Source organism: Rhinolophus ferrumequinum, chromosome 13, assembly GCF_004115265.2.
Source record: "Rhinolophus ferrumequinum isolate MPI-CBG mRhiFer1 chromosome 13, mRhiFer1_v1.p, whole genome shotgun sequence".
Classification (NCBI taxonomy): domain Eukaryota; kingdom Metazoa; phylum Chordata; class Mammalia; order Chiroptera; family Rhinolophidae; genus Rhinolophus; species Rhinolophus ferrumequinum.
In genome coordinates, this window is record NC_046296.1 from 18,221,905 (window position 1) to 18,234,538 (window position 12,634).

General features: G+C 34.8%; 1 protein-coding gene across 1 annotated transcript in view; it reads right to left on the reverse strand.

Moving 5' to 3' along the window:
• The window catches only part of ALMS1 (ALMS1 centrosome and basal body associated protein), a 149,455-nt gene that overhangs the window by 59,327 nt on the left and 77,494 nt on the right, over nt 1-12,634 (reverse strand). Inside the window, exons 12-13 of the mRNA XM_033124877.1 lie at nt 5,700-5,944; nt 2,149-2,274 (exon numbers count right to left, since the gene is read on the reverse strand). Coding sequence (XP_032980768.1) covers nt 2,149-2,274; nt 5,700-5,944 — 371 coding nt within the window. The remainder of the gene's footprint in view (nt 1-2,148; nt 2,275-5,699; nt 5,945-12,634) is intronic.

Genomic DNA, 12,634 nt, shown 5'->3' on the forward strand with positions numbered 1-12,634 from the left:
TTCTTTTTGTAATTTATATTTCTTCATTTTATTTATTTGTCTTTTTCTTTATTAATACTCTATTTGGTAAGACACTGTACTCACACTTCCTTTAGTTCTTTAGACATTGTTTCATTTATGAAATATGTTCTCTGAACATATTCTAAATAGCTAAAGTCTTTGTTTAGTAAGTTCAATGTCTGGGATTCCTCAGGAACAGTTTCTATGCTGCTATTTTACTTGTGTATAAATATATATATTTTAAATTTCTATATCTTGTAAATTTTTGTTGAAAAATGGACATCTTAAGTAATATGTAGCAACTCTGGAAATCAAATTCTACTCCCTCCCCAGGGTTTGCTGTTGTTTTTTTTTTTTTAAGTAACTTTTCTAAATTAATTCTGTAAAGTCTATTGAAGTTTCTATTCAACTAGCTTAGTGGTCAGCTAATGCCTAGACAGAGAGATCCTTATACAACTAGAACCAATAAATCTTCCAGTCTTTCCTGAGGGGCTGTGTGTGCATGTCAGGGCATGCCTTCAACACTGAGCCAGGTAGATGTCAACTCTGGCTTAGCCTTTTTCACAGCTTCAAGGGCAGCCATAGGTAACGGGCAGGGCCTTCTGAGGTCTTTCCTGAGCATGCACACAGGCCTATGTATGTATGGGTTTTTCTACAGTCTCAGGAATATGTCAAAGCTTTTCACATTTATGGACAGCTCAATGCAGTTTTTCTTCCTCAGCTTTTGGTTAATCTAATGTCCTCCTCACCTCAGGCATTATGACATTAAAACACTTGCCTGTAAACGTTTTTGACAAGTAGCGCCCCCCCCCACCCCAACACACACACATACACACAGAGGCTTTTCACCACTGGATAACTCTGAGGTTAAATAAAGACAAGCCTTTTGAGTGGTCTTCCAGGGAACTACCAGACAGGTAAAATACCGACAATTCTTTGGGAATGTCAATCCCTTCTCTGTTCTGCTCCCTTCAGCCCTGGGAATGTAGGATGATATCTTTCAAGGTTATCACTGAGCTGAGCAAGAGACCGGGAGTAGGGCAAACTAAAATACTACAAAGCTTACTGTTCTTACTAAGATTCAGCCATTTTTTCTTGAATAAATGCTTTAGTGGATTGTTATAAGACTTTGGTTAATTTCCAGAGTTTTGGAAAAGTTTTCTGAGAAGTTTTGCCAATTTCGTTGTTGCTTTTATTTAGGGGTGAATTCTAGGGAATTATTTACTCCACCAGTTTTCTGCTATAACTCCAAACCACACCACACACACCCCATAAAAAATTCCAGCCAGTTTTCTGCTCTTCTGGCTTTCTGCTACTATTGACAGTGATGATTAATACATAAATATTTGATGTCTTTAATGAACAATGGTATGAGGTATAAAATAGCTTACAAAAAAAGCACATGGTACCTTTCTTCAAAGAGGAGTCTTGTTAGTATACTTACAAATGTTACTGGGTCTAATAAGTAAATTTATAACATCTATGTCTTTCTTTGGGAGGTTGTAACCTTCGCCTTGTTTGTATTTTTTTAAAGGATTTTATGATTTTAACTGCTTTCTCATTCTCAATTAAGGAGAAATGTACTTTGCTGAAATATTTGCTAACAATAATGCATGACTTGCCCCTGACCGCAAACTCTACTTGGATCCTTCTCTTATCTGTAGATGCACAACTTACTAATAGAAAATAGCTATTAGAACAATTCCTAGGCTTTCATCTAGAGTAACTCCACTGGTCTAAGTTGTTAGATCAAGACAATAAGTATTTGTGCCCTAATAACTTATATTTACATACATTCCACATGATTGAAAAAAACCCCACATCACCAAAACACTAAGGGCACACTATGAACAGAGAAAACTTAGAAACCTTGTCCTAGCAGAGTCCTCTAACCCAAACAAACAACTGTCTATACAAATTTTGTCATCAAATATTTATTAACTATTTAAGTGTACATAATATATCTGACCAAATAACTCACCTACCTGAACCAGAGATTGAGGCATGAAAAGCTCCGTATTTCACTGAAGATTAAAAAGCACTGAATTAACCAGTGCTTTTTAGAGATTAAAAAGTCATTCCAGAATTAATCAGCCAATCTACAAACAGATTTCAAAAAATAAAACTTTGAATAATTCTGTACAATACCTGAGTGTGAGCTCTCGATGGTAGTATCTGATTTGGAATCCAGAAATGAAGGAGTCTGACTTAATTGTGGAACATAGTACATCTTTGTACTACCAGAAGGCTTATAAGGCAACAGTGAAGGCTGGGCTAAGGAAATAAAGATCAGAACAATTAATAAGAACACATTTATTAATTCAATGAACAAACACTGAGTGCCTTCAATGTGCCAGGCAGTGTTCAAGTTCTTGGGATATTTCTGCCTTAAGAGGAGAAAGACATGTAGGAAACAATTAACATACTAAATAAGTAAATTACTCAGAATTTTAATAAATCATAAGTGATATGAAGAAAACAATTGGAAAATGCTGAGGGAGATTAGGAGTACTGGGGAAATTGGGGCAGGATGCAGTTTAAATGGAGTGGTAGAGGTAGGTAGGTTTCAATGAGAACATGAGCTTTAGAATCTATTCCATATATACGAGTACGTGGCTCTAACTAAAAAACACTTCACCTTACACTGAACCCAAACTTGTTCATTGTTAACCCCTAGTACTGGTCTTACTCTGGCCCCACAGAGATAGAAAATAAGTCCAATTCTCTTCTATGTGACAGGTCTTCAAAGTCAAGTTTCCATTATAAAAACATAAATTCCAATATTAAGAAAATACATAAAAGTAAAAAAGACAAAGTCCTACCTCTCAAAGATAACTATTATGAACATTTTAATGTATTTCCTACATGTCTTTTCTTTCTGTTTGTTTATATAGTTGTCTGCATATAGTATATATAATTTGGAATTCAGCTTTTTGACTTTACATTGTAATAAAATATTAATTTTATTTCCTCTCTTTACATTTTTAATGATTACACTACAGTTTAAATGTACTTAACTATTCTCCTAATATTTAAAACTTAGGTTGAGCTAAATTTTCAATTATAAAGAATTCTGTGAATAATGATTTTCTTGTTTATAGCATACCCATTCTCCCTTGCTGTCCTATTTCAGGTAAATTCTCTGATTACAGAGTAAAACATTATACCATTTATAAAGTTAAAAAAAAAAACACTAACTGCAAAATGCTTTCTAAAATGTCTGTGCCAAAGTAATAAATTTGATTATTATAGAGGATGAAATCTTTTTCTATATACTTGTTTTTCTTTCAGGATGCGGTAGAATATCAATCTCTCTCTCTCTCTCTCTCTCTGTAACAGTTTCCTGATTTTTGCATGTACTACCCACCCATACACTATATTTTCCAATCTACCTTGCAACTATGTATGGACATATGACAAAGTTTGGGCCCAAGGGAGGGACCCGTATTGAGGATAATGTGCGCAACTTCCAGGCATCTCATTGAAACACCCCACCTCCGAGGGACTGGAGATTATGATGGCTGTAGCAGCCACTTTAGAACCAGAGATGGAAGTAACACTGTTAAGGATGCCAGAGCCATCAGACACGGTACAGAGGTATCTACTCTAGACCACTTACCTTTAATTTGGGAGTTTCTGTGATAAAATAGCTTAATCTGTACCCCAATACATACTTACTAAGTAATCAATTAACTGTAAATCCACTGGAGCTGCAACTTACTACCTTTGTGACCTTGAACACATTACTCTCCTTTTGGCCTCAGTTTCCTTCCCTAAAAAATGAGCATGATAATACCTACTTCTTAGGGTTACTGTGAAAATATAAACAAATTAAAAAGATTTAAAGTGCATCAAACAGTAATTCTGATATGTTTGAAAATGTCAAGTTCTTCAAATCTCCCTCTCCCTGGGTAAGTAACCAACTTACTCTAATAGCACTTATTATATAATCGCTATTTTTCTCCACTGCAATACCTCCTTCCTCACACATTAAACTCAAGTAAAACAATTCATTTTTGTGCTTTCTGTTCTATCCCATCAACACGTTTATAGATGTTTAGGTTAGTACTGCACTTTAAATTTGGCTGCTGCTAAAATACACTCTCTCCATTACTCTTATTTTTTTCAGATTTTCTTTGTTATTCTTCCTGATAAACTTTAAGATCAATTAAACAAGTTCAAGAGAAAAATTCCATTAGAATTTTGAGCATAATTAAGAGTGTAAATTTATTTGGGAATAAATGATATCTTTACAATATGCAGTCTTCTCCAATATTTAGAAACTTCCCATCCCTTCTCTTAATCAACTGTTCTTTTCTGTCCCTACACAAAGGATTAGTATTTCCTTCACATAGGTCCTATAAAATTCTTGTTTCGGTTATTCCTGAGTATTTTCTGGGGTTGTACTGCTATGAATAGAACTTTACAGATAGCTTTCATTTCTTCTGAACACCTCCAGCTCCTTCAATTTTTCCTTCCAGACCATGGTTTCCTCTCTCATCCTGTCACCACCTCTAAATGAACTCCTAGTTGCCCATATATAGTTTATAAAAATCAAAATACAGTAGAACGCGGTCTCCTCCATTCTGGACATAATAATAATCTTTGACTACTCCATCATTCTGATGACCTATTTTGACAATGAATTCCTTATTATTAGGACCCTGCTTCCAACCCACAGTGAAGGAAATGAGAAAACGCGGATGCCTAAAGAGATTCACAAGCCTCATCACCCACAACTATAGTAAATTTTTAAAAAAGGGGAGGGGGAAGTGAGTGATTTACTAATAACTGTTATGGCACAAGCAGGTGGGCATCACTTTCTAAGGCTGGAATGCCAGCTTAGAATATGGCATATGCTCAGAACCACATGTGGTACTTGCTTATCCCACAGAGAGAATGCATACATTCAGGAACAAAGGCAGAGCCTTTTTAGAAACTTTTGTTTTCCATCTCTGTGACTCTGAGCTTTGTTAGATGGAAGATCTTAGAAATAAGAGGGATACTTCTACCAGGACACAGGAGTCACCTGGTCATTTCACATTCGTTATGTCACTGAAACAACTGGAATAAGATGCCAGTGTTGACTGTCACTACGCCTGACCTTAACTGTCAGGGAGATATATATATTTATATATATTTATTTTATTTTATTTTTTTTTAACTTATATTTATTTTAAGTGTGTTTTTTTCAGGACCCATGAGCTCCAAGTCAAGTAGTTGTTTCAATCTAGTTGTGGAGGGTGCAACTCTTGGCCATTGTTTTATGAGTGAGAAATAGTAGACTGGTATTTAGTTTGTACTACTATATATATTTGCATCTATTTACTATAGTATGCAACTTTTACTATAAGACATAATGCCAATAACTCACCTGCCCACCTAAATGAAATCTCTACAGTTTTAAGTTTTTATAAAATAACTTGCATTCTTATTACAGTTATCATGAGATGAAAATATGCCAACCACAAGCCACATGAGTTCCACATGTTGTTCACTCCATTAGAAATTAAGGTAAAACCACAATAAATCATATTTTCCTCATAGCTATGAAATGAAAAGATGGATATGATCATGTGGATCCTAATGCTTACAATTAAAATTAGGTTTTCTGACTAGAAAGACACAATCACAAGTTTCTCAGATAATTACACGTAAAAGTTGGTAATATGACCTAAAATGTAAACGTCTTCTCTTACCTCCCTCTGTGCCACGAGGAACAGTAATCTGCTGGACTGAAGATGAGGCAGCAGACTTGATGGGAACTTTGCCCAGCTTCTGGGTACTGGGCGCTGGAATTTCATGTCCACCATCTTCAGCATTAATAAAAATTTCAGATGAAAACATGGTTTTTTCTGGACTTTCTGTTGTTATCTGAGTAACTGCATCAGATGATAATTTTCCAGAGAATGCAGAAGATGGGGGCTTCATCTCCTCTAGCGATCTGAACAAAGAGAGAAAGGACTCAGCAAGTCATATCCTAAGCTTATAAAATACTATAATCTCTTTCCAAAAGTAGCTTCAAGGAATATTTTGTGGAGACACATCAACCTCAAAGGGGTAAGTTATTTCTGCAGTACCCTTCGCTTTCTTGTATACTTATTACAATGCCATCATGTCTGAGTTTACTTTTATTTATTTTAAAATCTACATCTGGTTTTAATTTAGAATGCTATTATATAATTTAGCTGAGAAAAGAGTACTTTTCAGTTCAAGTGAAAATACATTCATTTAAAACAAACTATTAGAAGTGCACCATAAATTGGGGGCCTGTGCTAAATGCACAGAGTGTACAAAGAAAGATAAATAAGAAACAAAGCCGTCCCTCAAGGAGTTTATATGTCAGTGGGGGAAAGAGAGGTTTTCAAGGTTGTAATTATATATTCAGATTACAGAGAATTCATATTAAAACAGAACGGAATAAATAAATGATTGAATGAATAAATAATAAGGGAGAGGAGTCAAATCTTGCTCATAGAAGAATTCCAAATAATGTACGTAGATATCACCGCCATCCGCACCCAAGGAGATGAATGTCCTCTCTCCCTCTCCCCTTGAGTATGGGCTGAACTCAGTGACTGGATTCCAAAGAACAGAATATAAAAAGGGAGAGACAGTAACTTTATAGTGGAGAAACCTGGCGAATACCATGTTATCCAAGTGAGAGAAATTCATAGCACCAGTGATGTCATGTGGACGCCACATACTCTGCTATGATGTGATGAGAAGGGTATTTCTCTTTTGTGGTATTCTTTGACAAACCCTTAACTTTAGTCTAATCATGAGAAACACACCAGTCAAACCCACACTGAGGGAAACCCTGCAAAGTATCTGACCAGTATTCCTCAATATTGTGGAATACAAGCAATGAGATCTCCAGAAAGACAAACAAGTTGGGTCCTAGAGCAAATTAAGCCTGAAACATTGTTGGGAGTAACAAATGATAAAACTGAAGCTGTCCTACTTCGGGCACATCATAAGAAGGCAGGGTTCTTGTAAAAGACAACGCTGGGAAAAAGAGAAGGTAGCAGGAAAATAGGAGGACCACATATGAGATGGATTGATTCCATAAAAGCCATAGGCATGAGTCTACAGGAGCTGAGCAGGGCTATTGAGGACAGGACATTGTAGATCATTGTGGATGTCACTCACTGAATTCAAAACCAACTCAATGGCACATAACACACACACACACACACACACACACACACAATATACCATCACACACTAAAAATGTACCAAATCATACAGCAATTTAAAAAAATTTAAATATAATGAAATCATAATCTCAATTACCATGATGGAATTAAATAGAAACAAACAATAAATAGAAACAAACAATAATTCCCATATAACTGGCAATTAAGAAACACTTCTCTACATAAGCCCCTGGAACAAAACAGAAATGAGAAAATATTTTCAAGATGATGAGGAAAAATTACATAAAAATTTGTGTATATTAGAAAAGGCTACAAATTAATTAAAATTAATATATTAAAAAATTAAGTATTCTCAGAAAGGTAGAAAAAGACCATCAAGTCAAAACCCCAAACAGAAGGGAAGAAATGAAGATAAAAGCAGAAATTAATGAAATAGAAAAAACACACTAGAGGATCAACAAAACCCAAACTGTTAAACCCCTAGCAAGAGTGACCAACAAAAAAAAAAAAGGGAAAACACAAATCACCAATATCAGACATAAAAAGCTTGTGTTATCACTAAAGATTCAGAAAATCAAAGGATAAGAAGATATTATGAAAATAACTCATGTCAAAATTACTCAGCATGAAGAACCAGAAAAATCTCAACTCACATGGGAAAAGACAATCAACCGACATCAATGTTGGAATGAAAGAGATATTAGCACTATCTGACAAAAAACTTTAAAGAAGTTATTATAGAATGCTCCAACAACTAAGGGTGCATACCCTTGAAACAAATGTAAAAACAGAGAACAGAGGGAAAAAAACATTGAAAAAAATCACCAGAGCTTCAGGATAATACCAAAAGGTCAAGCATTTGTGTCATGAGAGATAAAGAACAGATATATAACTTTGTACCACACTCTCTTTTCCGTCTACATATATAATAGATATGTAACACATATGAATATATGTATTTGATGAAATAAGGGTTTGAAAACTCCCTAAATATGATGAAAGATAGCTCAAACCCCAAAGAAATCCATGCCTAGAAACATTGTAATCAACCTAAAACAAAATAAAAATAAAGCTATCAGAGAAAAATGACAGATTGCTTCTTACTTATAGGGGAATAATGATTTAAACAACCATAGATTTCTCATTAGAAACAATGGAACGCAGAATTGAATATTTTTAAGTGCAGGAAAAAAGGACTGCTGACCCAACTGCATGAGCCATAAAAAAAAAAAAAAATCACTTAATTGGACTTCATCAAAATTAAAAACCTTTGTTCTGCGAGAGACCCTATTAAGAGAATGAAAAGACAAGTCACATACTATGAGAAAATGTTTGCAAATAACATATCCAGCAAAGGCCTGGTATCCAAAACATATTAAAGAACTCTCAAAACTCAACAGTAAGAAAAAAAACAAGCCTATTAAAAAGTCACTTCACCAAAGAGGATGGTAAAAAAGAACATGAAAAGAAGCCATTGGGGAAATACAAATGAAAACTATGTTGAAATACCACTACACACCTATAAACAGGGCTAAAATATACTGACAATACCACATGTTGACGAGGATGTAGAGTAAACTGGAACGCTCACTCATTGCTAGTGGGAATGCAAGACAGAGCTACTCTGGAAAAACAGTTTAGCAAAGTTTAGTTCTGAACAGTTCTTATGAAGTTAAATATGCATATATACCATATGACTCAGCTACCCCACTTCTGAGTATTTACTCTACAGAAACAAAAACTGGTACATACGTGTAAATGATTCTAGTAGTTCAACTGTAACTGTCTCACACTGGAAACAACCCAAATATCCTTCAAAAAGTGAATGCCTGATAAAGAAAGTGTGGTAATCTATACAATGGAATTGTAATATAAAGGAATAATAAAAGCAATATTAGTGCTTTTAATAAAGCAATACAAAGTAAAATAATACTGATTCACAAAACAAGATAGGTCTTTTTTTCTTTTTTTTTTTAGACCATGCAAAAATTTTATGCATGCAATTTTATCAAATTATATCCCTACTTGATCTGTCTATATACAAAATCATGCATACATGATAAAACAGTAGCAACAGAGTAGTCTTTAAAATCAATTTATCATAAAAGTATTGCTATATTAACATGTCTATAATCAGCGTGTAACAGGGTTAAGAGACATCAAGGCAAGAATACTTGGAGTTACAAAAGAAACCATGTGTAATACTTTTTCCTAAGTGTAGTATATGGCAGATAGATGGTCCCAGCAAAAAATACTAATGTAATAATCTACCCTGCTGTTAGTCCCACATTTTTAAGATGGATTACAGTAAATCTGGGTTTCAGTGGCCCTTGAATTTTCCAGTATTATTTAAAGTGTCTTTAGCTCCCTGAATCATTACTATTCTCAAAGTAGATCTCTTGGTCCTTTGGGTTTTCCACAGCAATTACCAAAACCAGTGTCTGTGGCTTCTGTTGGACTTTCTGGTATTTGATCTTTCTTGCTTCTGAAAGTAGGTGGACAGTCTACACAAAGACCGGTTGGATGATCCCATTTTTCACTGCCAGACGTTATCAAGCCTTCAGATTTGTTTTGATCAGACTCTTTCTGACTTTGAAGCTCACTCCACTCAGATCTTACAGGTGTATTATGTTAGGTCTTTTTTTTTAATTAAAGTTTATTGAGGTGACAATAGTTAGATGGGTGAATCTTAAATGTGATTTGCAAAGTAAAAGAAGCCAAACCCAAAAGTCTGTTACATAGTTTACAATTTCATTTATATGACATGCTGGAAAGGCAAAACTAGAGGGAAGAAAATAGAGCAGGAATTGCCAGGGGTCAGGAGAGAAATTGCCTATAAAAGGATGACTTGTGGGAATCTTTGGATTGGTAGAAATGCTTTGTACAGAACTGTGATGGTTGGATTTATGAAAACTGATAGAACTGTACACCACAAAAAGTGTACTTTACAGTATATAAATTAAAAAAACTAAAACAAGATGTGGGGGCAAAGGTGGAATGCAGGATGTGACAAATGAATCTAACTGTTTTATAAATGAATTACACACTGACACCGAGGGGTAGAGGGAATAAAGAAGTTGACTTAGAAAATGTCAGCAAACAAGTGTTTTGACTGGATATTGTAATGCTAAATTAAAAAGAAACTATACATAAAAATCTATACTTTAGTTGGAGAATTTCTCACCTGGGTCTGGGTTATGAATTCTGAAACTACTTTATTTATATACTAGGGTAAATATAATAAATATATTGTAAATAATGACGGCCAGGTTTACCACCACTGGAGACAGAAGTTACTACAAATAAAGGAGAAAGCCTAGAATCAACCCTGTAGCTCTGGATTAAGGCATCAGCATTGTCTTGTGGTTTCACACACACACACACACACACGTACGCTCATTACTAGTGATGGAAAATACAAATGCAGGCATATGCATGAGTTAATACACATGCCTGTAATTCTTGGCTTTATTCACTGAGAGGGGCTAGAATCAGTGACGTCATCTCAGTAGGAATGCGCAAACCCAGTTCTTACATCTTGGTTTCCAAATATTATCCTCCATTGTTGAAAGTGGGCTATTAAAACCCACTATTATTGTACTGTTCACTCTCCCTTCAGATATGTTAGTATTTGCTTAATGTATTTAGTTGGCCTGATATCGGGCCTGTACAAATTTACAATTCTTATACAGGCATACCGAGTTTTACTGTGCTTCACTCTTTATTGCACTTTACAGCTTTTTTTCTTCCTTTTTTTTTTACAAATTGAAAGTAAGACCCTCTATCAGGAAAAAGATTGAGTCGCTGAAGGCTCAGATGATGGTTAGTATTTTTTAGCAATAAAGTTATTTTTTAATTAAGATATATATATATACACACACACACGTATATATATTAAACAAAATATTATTGTACACTTCATAGACTACAGTACACTATAAACATAACTTTATATATATACTGGGAAACCAAAAACCCTGTGTGACACTTGACTGCAATATTTGCTTTACTGCAGTGGTCTGGAACTGAACTTGCCATGTCTCCAAGGTATGCCTGTATCTTCTTGATGAACTGACCCTTCTATTATTATATAACGACCTTCTCTGTCTGTTACTGTTTTTGTCTACAAAATCTATTTTGTCTGAGATAAGCAGAGCCACCCCTGTTCTCTTGGTTTCCACCTGTAGGGAATATCTTTTTCTCCATTCCCTCACTTTGAGCCTGTGTGTCCTTTAAGCTGAAGTGAGTCTCTCGTAGGCAGCATAGAAATTCAATGCAATCTCGATCAAAATTTCAATGGTATTTTTTTACAGAAAAACAACCCTAAAATTTGTATGTAACCACAAAAGACCCAAATAGCCAAAGCAATTCTGAGAAAGAAAAGAACAAAACTGGAAGCATCACACTTCCCAATTTCAAACTATACTACAAAGCTATAGTAATCAAAATAGTGTTATTAGCATAAAAATAGACACATACACCAATGGAACAGAATAGAGAGCCCAGAAATAAACACCTGCATACACAGTTAACTAATACTTGACAATGAAGCCAAGAATATGCAATAGGGAAAGGACAGTCTCTTCAATAAATGGTCTGGGAAAACTGGATAACCACTGCAGAAAACTGAAATTGGACTCACATCTTACACCACTAGGAATTAAACTCAAAATGGATTAAAGACCTAAACATAAGACCTGAAACTATAAAACTCGTAGAGGAAACAGGGAAAAAAACTCCTAGACATTGGTCTTGGCAACAAGTTTTTGGATGTGACACCAAGAGCACAAGTAACAAAAGCAAAATTCAGTAAATGTGACTACATCAAACCAAAAATCTTCTGTACAGCAAACTAAACAATCAAAAAAATGAAAGGGTAACCTTCAACTGAATGGGAGAAAACATTTGCAAATCATACATCTGATAAGGGCTGATTATCTAAAATATATATAGAACTCATACAACTAAATAATAAAAAAATAAATTTTCCAATTAAAAAAGGGCAGAGGAACTGAAGAGCTAATTTTCAAAGAAGATATACAAATGAAAAGGTGCTCGACGTCACTAATCATCAGAGAAATGCAAATCAAAACCACAATGACATATCACCTTCCACCTGTAAGAAAGACTATCATCAAAAAGACAAAAGATAACAAGTGTTGGTGAGAATATGGAGAAAAGGGAACACTTGCACACTGTCGGTGGGAATGTAAACTGGTGTAGCCACTATGGAAAAACGTGTGGAGGTTCTTCACAAAATTAAAAATAGAATAACCTCATAATCCAGCAATCTCACTTCTGGGTATACGGAAAAGGAAATGAAAACAGAATATCTGCACTCTCATGTTTACTGCAGCATTATTTACAATAGCCGAGATACGTAAACAACCTAAGCGTGCATCAATGGATGAATGGAAAATAAGATGTGATACACACACACACACACAGGAATATTATTCAGTCACAGGAAATCC